The following is a 16,013-nucleotide window of genomic DNA, read 5'->3' on the forward strand; positions in this document are numbered from 1 at the left end:
AAGCTAGGTAGGCACTTAGACACTATGTCTGACCAGTTGTGTGTGTCATCGTGCTGTTCTGACCTTAACAATAACCTCCTGCTATGTGCAAACTGCCTTGAAATGATAGTTAAGTGCTGGTGTGAAAAATATCTGCCTAAATGTGTTATAAACTGGTGTAAGAGCTGACATGTGAAAGTGCATGTCCCTCAAAAAATTCTCAGTGGTTGCAACACTTACTACAATGCTTATAAATATTTTCCACACACATATTTTGAATCCTGTTGAGCTTTTGGTATCATTGGTACCTAACTGGAATTAGTTTTGAAGGCTAAGTACATCAAGTATCAAGTAAATCCTTCAGTTCATTTTGAATTTGACATCTATTTGACTGAATGTTATCTTGCTACAGAGAGAAGAAGCTGCACTGTATGTCCTCTTGTTGTTATCCCTGGGAAGGATGGCTGAGTGGTTACAATGATCTTCTGGAAGTCAACAAGTGAGTTTTTAGTTCCACCTCTGCAACAGATTTTTTGGGTGATGCTTATCTTGTATATCTCATCACATGTAAAGAACATTTGGGATAAGGCTCTACTTTTGGAAAAGTGCTTTGATATGCTCAAAAAAGAATTAGATAAGGGCTTGCTATTATGACAATGAATACATCCCCTTACATTAGGTTTCTTAAGGTAAACAATTTTAATCTGTATGAGAACGTTTTAGAAGCCCTTAATAATTTTTGCTACCTGTCTCAATCCTTTCTGAACTACAATGGCCAGAATTCAACACCGTATTTGACTACTGATTCACGGAAAGACAACCTTGCAACTACAGCAATCTTTCATTTCAACACCAGGTTCTCACAGTCCAGTGTATTTGGAATGTCACCGTCACTTCCTAAACACCCTTCTGCAAAACTCTTTCTCCTTCCTTCCACTTCTTGCACATTTAGAAGTTCTACTCCATTGAAAAGACTCAGTTCCTATGTGATTACTCAACATCTTTTCCTCCCTGCTAGGTGGTGCTTTTCTCTGGAATGTCCTGTTGCATCAAAGCCAAAAACCCTCTCTAAAAAATGTTTCTCTCCTTTGAGTTGTTTTGTGGAGCAAAGACTGAGGTAAGAAGATGTCATGATGATTTGGGTTACTGTTTCTTTCCTCCACTGATGGAGAAAGGTTTGTTTGTGAACATGACCTGAAAATAAGCATAACCTAAATCTTGAAGCCAGCTTGGATGTAGTTGGATAACCATGGCCCAACTCAATGTTTTCACAGAACTGCTGAGGTTGGAATGCACCTCTGGAGATCATCTACCACATGCTCAATGCAGGGTCAACTAAAGCAGTGTGCTCAGGGCCATGTCCACTTGAGTTTTGAATATGTCCAAGAACGGAGACTCCACAACTCTAGGAGTAATCTGTTCCAGTGTATGACTACCCTCATGGTGAAACGTTATTTCTTATGTTTAAATGGAATTTCCTGTATTTCAATTTTTCATTCTTCCCTCTTGCCCTGTTACTGGATTTCATTGAGAAGAGCCTGGTTCTGTTTTTACTCCCTCCTATCAGTTGTTATGCACACTGATAAGATCCCGCCTGAGTGTTCGCTGCTCCAGATTGAACAGTCCCAGCTCTCTCAGCCTCTCCTTGTATATCAGATGGTCCAGGCCCTCAGTCATTGTTGTGGCCCTTGGTTGGACTTGCTCCAGTATGTCCATGTCTCACTTGTCCCAGGGAGCCCAGGACTGGACACAGCACTCCAGATTTGTTTCACTAGTGCTGAGAGGAAAAGTCACCTCTCTTGACCTTCTGGCAATGCTCTTCCTAATGCAGTTCAAGAGGCTGTCAGCTTTCTTTGCTGCCAGGGCACAGACGGCAGGCTCATGTTCAACCTGGTGTCCACCAGGACACCTACATACTTTGCTATTAATAGATCACTGCCTACCAGCTGTTTGGTACCCAGCCTGTACTGAGGCACTGGGTTATTCCTCCTGTGGAAGGAGGACTTTGCATTTCCTTTGGTCATACTTCAGGAAATTCCTGTCAGCCCACTTCTCCAGCCTGTCAAGGCCCCTCTGAAGGACAGTACAGCCATCTGGTGTCTCAACCACTCTTTCCACTTTTCTATCACCTGCAAACTTGCTGAGAGTGTACTCTGTCCCATTATCCAAGTTATTAATGATGTTAAACAGTACTGGCCCCAGTATTGACCCCTGGGGTACACCACTAGTGATGAACCTCTGGCTGGACTTCATGCTACTGATCACAACACTTTAAGCCTGGCAGTTCAGTTAGTTTTGAATGTACCTCTCTGTCTACCTATCTTCATTCATTCTCATAGTGTCAAAAACCTTGCTAAAGTCAAGATAAAAAACAATAACTGATTTCCCCTCATCCACCAAGATGAACTTCATTTATCTTATTGCTGAAGGCTATCAGGTTGGTCAAGGACAATTTCCCCCTTGTAAATCTATACTGACAACTCTCAATCACCTTGTTCTTCAGATGTTTGCAAATGGTTTCCAGATTTTTTTTTCTCTATCACCTTTTCAGGCATTGAGATGAGGCCAACTGGGCTATAGTTCTCTGGATCCTCTTTCTTTAAGATAGGTGTGACATTTGCTTTCTTCCATTCTTCAGGAACTTCCCCCAGTCACCACAACCTTTCAAAGACAATTGAGAGTGGTCTCACACTGACATTGGCCGTCTCCCTCAGCACGTATAGGTGTATCCCATCAGGTCCCTTGGACTTCTGTACATGCAATTTGTTTAAATGTTCCTCTAACCTGATATTCCTCCACCGAAGGTAAATGTTCATTGCTGCAGGTTTTCTCTCTGGTTACAGAGGCCTCATGTTACTCTATGCAGATTTTACAAGTAAAGACCAAAGTGAAGGAGGCATTGAGTAACTCAGTCTTTTCCATGTCCCGTTTGGCAGAAGACCGTATTTTCCATAACCTTTCTTTTGCTGCTGATATAGAAGCCTTGTTGACATCCTTTAAGTCACTTGCTAGGCTCAGCTCCTAGTAGGCTTTTACTTTCCTAACTCTGTGCATGCGTGCTCGGACACTGCCTCTGTATTCCACACACAGCTTCTGCACTGGGACAACTGACTCTGCTTCCACTTCCTTTATATTTCCTTTCTATGTGTGAGTTTTACCAGGAGCTCCTTGTCCGTCCATGCAGGCCTCCTGCCACCTTTCCTTGACCTCCTGCATGTCAGGATGGACAGTTCTTGAGCTTAAAGAAGGTGATTCTAGACAATCACTAGTTCTCCTGGACTCCTCTTTTCTTCAGAATCACCTCCCATGGAGTTCTTCCAAGCAGAACCCTGAAAAGGCTGAAGACTACTCTCCTGAGGTATAGGCCTGTAGTTCTGATATTTGCCTTGTCCATTCTATCTTCTTTTTAAAAAACTAGTCAAATATGTGAATGTTTACTGGTGACATGAAGTCAGCACATTTATTGCCTTCTGGAACTCATTTGGCTGTGCCATAATTTTGTTCTTTTAAAATACTGAGAGCAGCCAAATGTTTATTATCAGAACATTTACCCTTTTCTTGAGGGTTACACAGAGAATGAGCAATATGAAGAAAACTGCCTCAAATTACTGCATAGGGACAGTCAAATCAGCTCCTTAATATAGATGGCATCTAATGAAAGAGAACTACCTTTGCTATCAACAGTGTTTGAAATGAAAAATTAAACCAATTTAATATTAGACTTGGGAAATAAGTATTTTTTATATGCTTTCATGGTACTAAATATCTAGGAAATGATCTTCAGAAAAATATTTTTTCCTTATCACACTGATTATTTTCCATTTTCAGACTCCAGCCATTCTTCATCTTCTTTTCTACAGCACTAGACTTGTCACACAAAGTCCCAGCATGTTTTGGTAGTTGTGCAACAATTTGCATTCAGAAAAAAAGCCTGAAAAAAAGCCTTGTCTTCAATTCTAAGTAATTCATATTAAGCAGGATTCTTGATACAATTTATATGATTTATAAAAGTAATCTGTAATAGAGAGAGGAGGATATGTTATATTATTAAAGAAGTAGACATTAGACAGGCACTGACTGGCTATGGTACAGTAAAGGCATTAACTCTCTTGAAACATCATATAAAGGAAACACAGCACTTACAGAAAAATAAATCCTTTCACCTACTGTATGTGGTTTATTTCATTTTGAGCTTATGTCAGCAATAAGAACATCAGAGGAGGTACTTCCTGTAGATTAATGCTTGGCTGGGGTTAATAACCTTCGGTTGTGACCACAGCTATCAACTTTTCTCAGCCCTTCATTAGGCTCCTGGAAACGGTACACATTTCCATCGCTTTACAGCTTTAGAGCAGTGGTGAATATAAAAAGATTAGAGTGTATTTTCCTGCATTCACAGAATTATGTGTTTGTGACAAAAGACTTTATAACAATGACTGTGGCCAGCATTAGCTGTGAACAGGATTTTTACTTGGACCAACACTTTGGAGATACAGGCAGCTGTCTCTCTCCTACAGCTTTGTTTATAATTCTCAAGACATTTGTGAGAAACAGCATTTCTTTACTACACCATTTTTAAAAGAGCATGTATTTAAATATTCAGTGTTTACTGGAAGCAGCAGGACCTGTGGTTTGCAATTCAAGCTGAGGACCTCATCATGGCTCAGAGGACAGGGAGGAAGGAATTCAGTGTTAGTGAATGTCAGCAGCTAATGACCAACAGCAGGGAGCCCAGCCCCAGCTACACCAGCCTTGTGAGGTTCCCTTTGTGGTAGAACAAGCAGAGCTGCTCTTAGGTGCATCACTGAGACATTTGCCAGTATCCTGGCAAGCTGGCAAAACACGGCCATCCCCTTCATTGCTTGTGCAGTAGATCCCTACTGGTCTATTTACTAAGGCTTCTCTATTTCTCCATGCTTTTGTTTTATAAATAGATTTTTGAACTGAAGCCTTTGCTTTGTTTAACAGTTGCGAGACACAGAAGTATCCAGAAATGAAGGAAAGTCTTCCCAATAAATATTCAGTGCAGTGTTGCCCTAAGTACAATTGACACAAACAGAAATAATGTGGGAAGTGCTGGAAAATCTTGGACAATTTGAAAGAGACTTCTCCAGGCTCCAGTGGAATGCTGGTGGTTCCTGTAGGAAGCTCAAAGACCTGAAGTTTCCCTAAAAGGCATATGGAAGCATTAGAGAGCAGACTAAAATGCAGGGGCAAATCTGTCCCACAGGTAGCTAGACTGAGGGTAGGAGGAACAAAACTTTTAGGAGCTTAAAGAAGTCTGACAGGTTCTTCTGCAGGTTTGAAGTTGTTTGTTTCCAGTTTGAACTACTGGAAACACTCCCTAGAATGACTTTGTTCCACTGCCTCTACAGAGCATTGTTCAGCTTCTCTGAAATACTTTTCTTCTGGTCAGATGTGGCCCAGTGGAGCCACTCTAACTGAAGGGCATGCACTTTCTCTATTGCAAGCTGCACGTGGCAGTGGAATTTTCCCCATAGAACTTATGCCTGCTAAATATAGATTTCAGTTCTGTTATAGCAATATTGACCTTTCTTGATTAAAACTTGTTTCCATTCATATATTCTGGAGTCTGGCACATTTTAGAGGCAAGAGGGTAAGCAATATAGTGTTACCTTCTAAATATATGTTTTGGGAATTCATTAGCTTGCTTTCTTTGACCCATACCTCCAAAAACCTGAACTACTGCCAATAAACAGAGTAGCTTACATAAATACTGAGAGTAGAGGTCACACAACTATTGGTACTTTTATTAATTTGTTAAAAAAATGCATGTGTGACTCTGTGCATGGTCAAAAAGTACTTGTGCTATTTGTAACAAGAGGGTAAGTCCACCCAAATGCATCTGTGACCAAAGACAATACACCTCTTCTGCAAGTCAACACATCCTCATTTCTGTCACCAACTTCTTACACTTCACATATTATACCTTTTACAGTCTTTTAAATAGACTATTTTGAATTGCAACAGAGGCAGATATTTTCTTGTGATTTCAGAACACTTTAATATACAGATTTTAATGGTTATCAATTTAAGATGATTATTTCTTCATATACCTAATATTACCTATACTTTAGCACATCTAGCAAGAGTCTCATGTTCTGCTCATTAACATTTTGGCATTATTTTAAATAACAATGAATGAAAGTAAAACTAGCCCACACCCACGAAATGTCCAGCCAGTTCAGCTTCATGCCAAGGTCTCTTTCGTTCTAGCCTTCATTCCACACAAACAATCAAATCCAGCATAATACAGAATTTTTTGGCCACACAGAGTTTTCTTTTTTACTTATTTTGTTTTTTCAAATAACAGTTGTTTGACATAATGGCAAATTTCTTTGGCAAATTCTTCCTTTTGTTATTATGTGTGGCTTGAAAGGCAGTGCCTCAAATTTATGGCTTTTAATTCCTAGTTTGAATTAAAATAATCTACTTATACTTCCATGCATGGCTTATATATGACAGTTAGTGAGAGACCAAGATAATCTCTCTCATTAATTTTTCTGGTGCTTTCCTACTTCTATCCACAGATAGGGAATTTATGCTTTGAAAAGACTAAGCAAGCTTCCCTTGATTGAGATGTTTTCCACCAGGCACAGAAAGAGGTTCTGTGCTGAGGCTAGAAAATATTGTTCCTTGGATCATATCCCACTTACAGACTGAATAATTGCTCCCATAGTAAAGAGGAGAGAAAGAAAAGTGATTGAATAAAGGAGCCCGTACAAGAACAAGATCTCTCACCTGCCTTGCACCACCTCCACTGGTTCACCTCTGTTCTGACTTCCAAGCCTCTGCAAGCACACAGGTGCTGCACAGTCAGTGTGTTCCCACTGCCCTGGTCATCTCCATGCTGCCTCCAATGGCCTTGGTGCAGCTGAACTGAGCCCTTGTCCCAAAAGCATTACCTGGCCTAGAGGATTTCTACCACACTAAAGAGTCTCTGAGTTCACCAGTACTAAAATATGGAGATTCTCAACAAAATTTCTCATCAAGGAAGAACAATTAAAACATAGACTCCAACAATAGGGTGACAGATCCAGGTGCCAGGCAGTGAAGGCAAAGGGGGAAGAGAGGACTGAGGGGACTTCTAGCTGATGGCCCAAGACAACAAGGCTCATTCTCATTTTCTATACCCTTCCAGACCTATCAATTTCTTTTTATTTCTTTGCAGGGGTGCAGCTTCAGCAGAAGGGAACATCACCATTCTATAAAGCAGGGATGTGGGGTCTCTGAAGCTAAGGAAGGAATTTAATTCATGTCTTCCAGTCATGAGTTCTCTAACCACTACCCTACCAGCTCTAGCTTCTGCCACTGAGTGTTGAATAAAGTGGCAGTCCTCCTTGAGACTTGCAAGTAATGCTTTAGGTACCTACTGAGTCATTTTTGGATTCTGCCTTCTGAGACAATTGAAATATTCCTGCCTAATCCTGACTGGGGTGCCTATCCCCCTGATAAGGGGTAGCCCTCATGCCTCACCCTGATAGTTAGTGCAAGGTACCTCATTGTCTCTGCATGCTGTATAAGAAGCCTAGGTGTTTAGTTTCAGGTTTTGGATTCCAGTCTGGGACCAGGCACTTAAGATGTGGATGTTGCAGCACTCATCATCTTTATTATGTTAAGCATATATTTCCATATTTAGGTATCAAAAAAGAAACAGGAGCAGCACATGTTCAGAAGCATTTAAATAACAAGTAATTAACAGAGAAGCCAAAACACGGCTTTGTATTCCATGGAAGCACCCCATTACAGTTTGGCTGCCATGTTTCTGTTGCTTTTCAGCTTTCTCAGATTAAAACTACCTTTTTCTCCCTTCTAGCTAAGGGACTTCATGCAGTCAGTGATGCCAAAATCAAATATTTGGATCTGTCTAAAACTCAAGAGAGAAACAATACAATTATATTCAATAACATTAAAAGAAATAAAATAAACTTCAACACTCTCGAGAACCTCACACATCCTGTGTGTTTTGTTTTGTTTTGTTTGTTTGTTTTTGTTATGGTGGTGTTTTGGTTTCGCTTGGTTTGTTTTGTTTTTTACATTACTGCCTCCCCAAGCTCTCACAGAAAGAGATTTTTTATCCTTGTGAGGAACTTTCAATACAGGCTGAAATAACAGTCAAGAATGAGCCGAGTTCCACTTCCCACAGTGCTCTAAGTGTCCAAAGAGCTTGGAGCCTGCAAGGATGTTGCAAATCATACAGATGGTTCAGATTCATCATTTAGAAATACTTTTCAAACCAGATGTTTTACTAGCCAACTCCTGAGTCTTATATTAGAAAGTACCCATCAGAGTTCAAAGAACAGTGGGCAAGATCCCCTTGGATCTTCCTCTGATGACTCAGAAACACCAGGATTAGACAAATGGGGACATAATAGAGCCCTAACAGAACACAACGTAACATAGCCATGTAAGGTTGTTACTCTTTTGCAAGAATAAGGCTATTATTTGCTTGATCAGCAAGTCTGAAACCAAAAGTCAGCTTTACTAGAGGGTTGATATTTACAGCCAGGCTTTGAAGTTAATCCAAAAAAGTCAGTGATTCTTCTTGGCCTTTGCACAATGTCTGTCTGTCTCTATCTTTGTTGGATGGTTGGGAAATTTGGGCTGCTTTATTTACTCAAACATGTCTAATCATTGCACGTCATTTAACTGTTATTCGTTACGGGGTTTTGGGTTTTAAGGTGACAGATTACAACTGTCAAGAGGTAAAGGGGTCAGCTCTTGTCAGTTAAACTAAGTGGAAGAGGAAGGAGTCACTCAATATATGACTAATCTTTTGTGGCAACAAAATATACAGGCTGATCTATATAACTTTGATGAGAAACATTATTTATTTAATCCCACCATTAATCAATCACTTTGAGTCAAATTCTTATCAGGTTTGCATTGGCATATCTAGGAGAAGTAAATACATAATGTCAGTGTGTTCTCAGTTTTCATGAGCACAAACAATTTCTTCTGCAGATCATCACATCTTCATTTAGATTATAACACAGTTGAGGAATGTTGTATGTCACCATTATCCTTCTCTGGCATATTAAAATTTTGTACATTAACTGCATGTGCAAAAGAGTATGGGATGTTGCTGTAGAGACAGCAACTTCTCTTTTAAGTTTCTTTACAAAACCATGACCGTGGGGTTCAGTCTGGCCCTTCAGCATGCCTTCCTGGTTCAGAATAACCATATCTTGATTATTTTGACTGTATTTTAATCCTCAGTTTGAGTCTGCAGATTTCAGCCTAGCTAAGAGCATTTTTTTTTAAGGTTTACTTTAGTTTAATTCGGAAACAACCTTAGGAACTACAAGTTTACAGGCTTACTAAGAGCAGATTATGACTTTTTTAGGAAGCTAATTATGCTCTGCAGTCTTTTATGGTGATGGTTGTATAACTTAACTTTAAAAGGGGCTGTGAAAAAGGGAACTGTTTTGAGGTGAGTGGGAGGAGGGCAATCAGATTCCATCACACTATTTGCTCTCTCTTCTTAAGATATAAGTTTGCACGTGAAGCAGGGGTCATGTTATTCTGGCAACTTCTTAGACATAAATGGGAGGATGCAACACTTCTCTGGGGACTAGAATTTTTTACTTTGAAAAAGTTCTGTTGCTTTAAGTGGAGTTTTCTGAGCCTTTACAAAGCCTGTAAGTTACTATCTGAAGGAAAAAGAAATGCTTCCTAAGGATACAGCTAAAAGGTAAAAATAAAAAGCTGTGTTTGATAGCAAGGGTGTGTAAGGGCAGTGGAGTAAGCAAAAGACGTACTTGTACGAGCATTTGCCATGAGGTCTCTGTACGCAGGGAGCCTACATGATGGCTCATCCTTGTGCCTGCCCACAGGCTGGTGTGAGGTTCCACCTCTGCCTTGAGCTCACCAAGTGAAGAGCTACAGGAACAGCAAACCTGTGTCCCAAGGCATAGCTGTGACCCTTCTCCACCATCCAGATCAGAAGGAGGGCAGAGAAGAGTGTTTCAAATCGGCTGGATAAAGTATCCTCTGAAGACACCTGTCCATCTTGCTGCTGGCTACAGTTAGGCAACCAGCTTTGGCATCTAACTTCCAGATCACTCAAATTAGGTAAGATGAGTCCCACTGCTCCTGTATAAAACAGGCCACTGAATTTCATGCGAATATCCTTCTTCTGAATGTACGCCAGGCTAACTAAGCTTATATACTAGAAAAAGATTCTGTCTTCATTAAGAGATACTAAGAAAACAAGACTTCATGTCTTCTGTAGTTAGTTTGTTCCAAGTGTTACACATCCTCTGTCACAACCAAAAACTCAACACTCTCTGTTTCTCATTAAATTTGTTTAGTTTTAGCCTCTTATAGTTATTTCTTGGTACATACTAAACTGGACTTAGAAAAACTTTTAAGAGGCTAATTCCCACTGAAATAGCTGCAAATATCCTAGAAATTTGGCATCTAAGCATCTGTGCAAGGGTTTCATGCACGTGTTTATTTTTTCACAAGACCTTGGTTTTGGCCGTTACAGAGTTAATTAGATCTCACCAGCAGAATGGCAAACAGAATTACTTGACTGGATCCAGAATATGTCATGTCCAGATCCCAGTAAGGTAGCTAGCTAAAGAAGCTAAGCTTTATCTTCCGCTTGGTGAAGAAGATGGAGAAGGTTCACTGTGACATTCCTTGGACACTGCAGTGATCAAAATTATCACAGATAATTTTACACATAGCATACCATGGACACATGGCCAGCTGTGAGATAACAGCTGACAGTGCGATTCCTCTGCCTTACGCAGTATAAATACAATTCTGAGAGCAGATAGAGTTGGAAATCCAAGAATTTTCAAAGAGAAGTACATTTTCCCCATTGTCTGCACTGTCCCTTCTTTTTAGTGCTAAGTCACAGACTGTCAATACATGAGTGTTGTATGTCATAGGAGCTTGACATATATGACTCTTCCCTAGATTAACAGAGAATGAATAACAATGAATTTTTAAGCTGGACACAATGTACGTCACCTACTGTTTGGCTCCAGCAAAAACCTTTCATCAGGAAAGATGTGATGAAAGCAGAGTGTATCATGGAGATCTAAGGGATTATTGATTTGGGCTGGTCCAGGAAAGCAGAAACAAAACCAGGAAAGGTGTTTAAAAATAATCTTGGAGTTTTCTGGTAGGATTCAGCACATGAATTTGAGAGGGAGTGATAGTTAGAAAAAGAAAAGTAAGCAGCATGCATGTGACCCCAACAGGAAAGTGACAACAAAAAGGATCATTTAATTTCATCATTTGTGTTCTTAAATATCTGGTTAATGCTGTTTAAATGCTGATGTCTTTGTGTATAGAAAGAGATTTTTGTGTGCATTACCTCCAGGAATGTTTGGGCCCATAGCCGGGATCTGATTTTTAGCGCTGCGCTCTTCCCTCTTTCCAATTGTCCCACAGTGCAGGAAATGAAGACACACTTCACATTTGTACAGTTCTGTGTATAAATTATACGTAAGTCACACCTATGCTTTAAAAAATGTATATATATAATCACTTTCAAATGCTACAAATTTGCAAAACAAGTCAACTTTCCCTTAAAGAGTTAAGTAGTTTGAAATCAGTAATTTAATCTAATACCCACAAGATACCCCATGAATCATTGTGAGAACTACAAACCAAAGGGGAGATTGTTTTTGCACTACCAATGAATACAAACAACTACCTGTAGTAATGAAAATAAAAGTAATAATTGTTAACAATATCTAGTTTGAAGAACTCTTAAAATGTCCCGGTATTTATCAATCCTCAGAAGCATGTGCTTTGTCTTTATTGGTCATTTTGTGATTTCAACACTACTTCTTTTTTTTTTTTTTTTCTGTTCTCTATGCCTGTAGTCTTATTTTATATTCCTAAATGTTTTCCCTCTTCTAACTCTCCTGGTTTTCTTATTGGTATTTACATTATAGCAGCCAGAACATTTGCTGAGATTCATTACTTGCTCTACTTGAAACTTGTTGTCCATGAAATGTTCCTGATGAGCAGTGATTCTGGCTCATATACAGGACTGAAGACAAAAGTCAAGCCATGCAAGTCAAAACTATATACTCTGTTAAAATCTGCCAGAAAAATGTCACAAAAAAAAGGTTGAAAGCTGACTGATGGCACTTAAGGGAATGAGCAGAGTCTCGTGGGGTAACCACAGAAATTAAATGGTGGTTTGGGGCACAGAAAGGAAGAAAGATCTCATAGAAAAATAATGAAAAGTGTGTGTAAAAAAATTTATAGGTTTATATATACAAACGGGTTTCTATCTGAAAAGTTTTAGCTTGATTCAGGAAGAAGGCTGAGATTTTAATTGACACATAGGTTTTCAATAAGGCAGAGAATCCTACTTTTACAGATGCTTTATTGACACTCACGACACAGTTCTTGTGACCTCGAAAGCAAAGCTGAGTTTTCACAAGTACATTCCCTCAGGAGAGTGAGAATGGCTGCACTACCAAAGCCCAGAATTCAGAAAAAGAGATAATGATGTATGTAATAGGTCTGAAAACACTCTTAAGGAATCCTCTATCCTTGTAGACAGCTTTCCCCACAAATCTCTATTGTATTACAAGTTAAGTAGAAGCTGTATGCTTAATCACTGTTTTCTAAATCTGCCTGAAAATGAAACTGTAAACCCTGGAACTTGCAACTATAAACCTTTTTTTAAAAATGAATATGTTGAAGTATCTGTTTATTTGTCTTCTCAAGTTTAAACATCCTTCAACAAGATTTATTTATCTTGCAGGAAGGAGGAGAGCTGTTTTCATTAATCATAGTGACCAAAAGCACACATTAACAAAATAAATCATTAGTATGCAAAAAAAGTCTACTTTTGGCTGGCATTTTAGGACCTGAACACATATTTCTATTTTTCTTAGTAATGCATTTAGCCTGGAGTGATTTTCAGAACTCTGTAACATTAGAACTAATGGAAGAGAAACCAAATATCTAATAAACAGTATAAATAGAGTAAGAGGTTTGCAGAACATTTTCCCTCTCTGTGAAAAAGTGTTGATGAAAATGAAGTTAACTTAAAATTTCTGACAAAAACATATCAATTTTAACAAAAAATTACCTTTGGCTAATCAGTCATTTTCTAAAGCAACATTCACTTTCCATGTATACTTCAAATGTGTCAAAAGAAATTTAGTTTTTCTGGATCTGTAGAATGCAATGCTGAAGGCACAGAAAATTGGGACAGCTTTCTAATTGAACAAATGACATATTGCCTTTCTATGCCCATCCTGAAAAAGTCCTGCTATATATCCAGTGATAAGCACTGTACCCAAACCTATCTCAATTTGTGCTTATCAAAAGCATATTGTACTAGGAGACTTCTCATCAAAGTGCCAATTTTATATTACTAACTACATACTTAATTACTGTCTACATCAGCAGCTTTGTATTTTAAGATGCAGATACAGGATATACTTAAGAACTTTGTTAAGCACTTTTATTTGCTGCAGCAGTTTCTATGTTGGCAGCATATGAGCCTAATCACTGAGAAAGATAACTGATAATTAAGGTATTACTGAAGAATGGATTAAGTGTTCTGTGGTATTGACTGGTATGTCTTGGAAAGCCCAGGCATTTTTCCTTCAGCCCTGGTGGAATCAGATGCTTCCCAGGGTACTATGCTGATGAAAGAATTACACAGGAAACAACAGTGATTATTATTTAAAATGGGTTCATCTGTCATTTTGTTCTTAATAACATTATAGTATTTGTTACTTTCAGATTCTATCTTCTTCCTGTTACAAAAATTGCCAAATTAACTCCCAGAAGCAGCATAATCATTCTATTACTCAGGAATGCTTAGGTCTGCGAGGTTCTCTTCTTTCTACCAAATTCCAGTGATGTCAAGGAATTGAACCATGAGCTTGCAGTGAATAGCTCAGCAGGAGACTGGTTAGCATGGAAGAAACTCTGCCTGTGGTCAATAAAAATAAATGGAAAGCAGTGACTGCACGAATCCCACAGCTGACCTCGAGGTCACCGAGTCTGAACACAGCCTCTGAGCAAGGGAAGCTCACACCTACAATGCTGAAGTCTGCTGAAGACAGGACACTGAATGTAAGAATGGGAAAAAACAATCTCCTGAAAATAGGGCCAAATCCAGCTGCTCAGGCACCAGACTGACTAATCGGAACTGTTTTCCAGGGAGAGAGTTCTTCGCTCTTGCTGCTGCATTATCTGGAATATTAAAAAAAGCAGTGACCTGTCCCGTTAGCCTTGCTTGTGGTACTTTAAAGGGAAAGTCTTACTTTTCCATGTGTATAAGTACTTACTGAGGGGATCAAATGTACTCCAAGCTATTTGTATGTCAGAAGTGTTACTTTACATGAAAATGTTAATTTTAAGTGTGAGCTACTCTTTATGAAAGAGCCAGAAAGCTGGTAGTCAAGTTAACAAGAAGAGACCTACATTTCAAAAGTCAGAATCTGAAATTTAATTAGTGGAAGAGGGGCTCGTTCTCTAAATCTATACTCAAAGTCCCAGTGGTAAGTGTGCTGTTGGATGACCACAGAGGTTTGTCTGCAAACGGCCAGGAATTTGGCATGCAAGATATTTAATGTAAAAATCTGTCAAAAAAGATCGGTAACCTGTGGCATGGTGATATGTAATAAACAGTATTTTAAACTGAAAGGTTGAAAATTAATCAGAACAGTATTTAAAAGTCTGTAAATTGCAGTCAATCAACAGCCACCTTGATATATTGCATGCATAGTTTATAGTTTTTAGATAGCTCACCAATATTTTTGCAGTATTTTTCCTGTGAGGTTCTGCCACTGTGACATCCCTTCTCTTGATGTAATGAGAAATTGTGGAATTATATAAAAAAGCAGCAAGTTCAGGAGTGTCTTGTGGAACAGCAAACTGCAAAGAGAAAAAATGGTAATGGTAATGACATAGTCATTCTAACATTTGTTCCCTTCTCAAGTGGTCTCAAATTTTGGATTAACACTGTTTTTTCAATTTAACAGCACAGCCATGAGAATATACAGTCTTCAACTAGAGGCATGACTAGCACAGCAAGATATTGCCCAGTTATAAGAATTACAGTAAATAACATTTTTTCCACTTTTTACTGGAGTCAATTTCATTGCTGTACTTGTTTTTGCTAGATACCTGGGGACAGATTCTGATCTCTATAACAGGATAAAGTTGCTGCACTGAAATCTGGTGAGTAGTTCAGACCAGAATCTTCCTATTGAAATTTAATGATTTAACCAGCTTTAGAAAGTAAGAGAAAACAAAATCAGGATTATAGCAACACAACTTTTGATCATTATTTGTTGTAGATTTATCTTGGTAACAACTTCGTATAATGCAACAGTTTGTTACTGTTTAATCTCATATTAAAATGCATTCTCTTTAGCTTTATCTGCACAGATTTTTATTCTCTGATTAAAAGCTATTTTTATTGTTGGCAGTTTGTCTTTAATTTCTACACAGAGTACTTATGTACTCAGTACTCAGATAATGCCTGGAAACCCAATTGCTATGGAGGGAAAGATAAATTCTAATTTATGACAATCCAATAATGTAAAATCACAATAAAATATATGTGGAAGATTGTAGTACGGTCTGAACTCAGCTAAATATAGACAAGACGATTCTTTAGATTATAAAGAGCTACATCAGATCCATCTTATCAATTCCTTTAATCTCTGAACAGAAAATATCTTAAACAAATTCCTAAAGAAATTGTTTGTAATTGTAAGAAATGTTGTAGCATGAAAGGGAAGAGAATAGCTATAAACACACAAACACTTCCACACACTAATGCTGTGTAGTAGTGCATTTGCAAAATTTGTACCATTCATCCGATTACAATCATAAGGCACAAGAAGGAACTGTTTTGACATTGTCTGAGATCTGCATTAAAAAAATCCTGCAAAGTGAAAGATACTATAGTTTATTAACAGATGAAAATCCCTTAAGAAAAAAAAAGAATATTTTATTTTTATGTTGCTTAATTAGGTTAACATTGTATTTTTGCACTAAAGGAACAG

The 16,013-nt window shown here is 38.5% G+C and overlaps 1 protein-coding gene across 1 annotated transcript in view; it reads right to left on the bottom strand.

The window, feature by feature from the left end:
* ITGA8 (integrin subunit alpha 8) overlaps positions 1-16,013 on the bottom strand; it is a gene marked incomplete at both ends in the record, with an annotated part of 101,156 nt that overhangs the window by 9,130 nt on the left and 76,013 nt on the right. The window contains 2 exons of the mRNA XM_080339908.1: positions 11,333-11,446; positions 14,749-14,874. Of these exons, the coding sequence (XP_080196034.1) occupies positions 11,333-11,446; positions 14,749-14,874 (240 nt within the window). The remainder of the gene's footprint in view (positions 1-11,332; positions 11,447-14,748; positions 14,875-16,013) is intronic.

The sequence above is a fragment of the Nesoenas mayeri genome, assembly GCF_963082525.1.
Source record: "Nesoenas mayeri genome assembly, chromosome: 2".
Classification (NCBI taxonomy): domain Eukaryota; kingdom Metazoa; phylum Chordata; class Aves; order Columbiformes; family Columbidae; genus Nesoenas; species Nesoenas mayeri.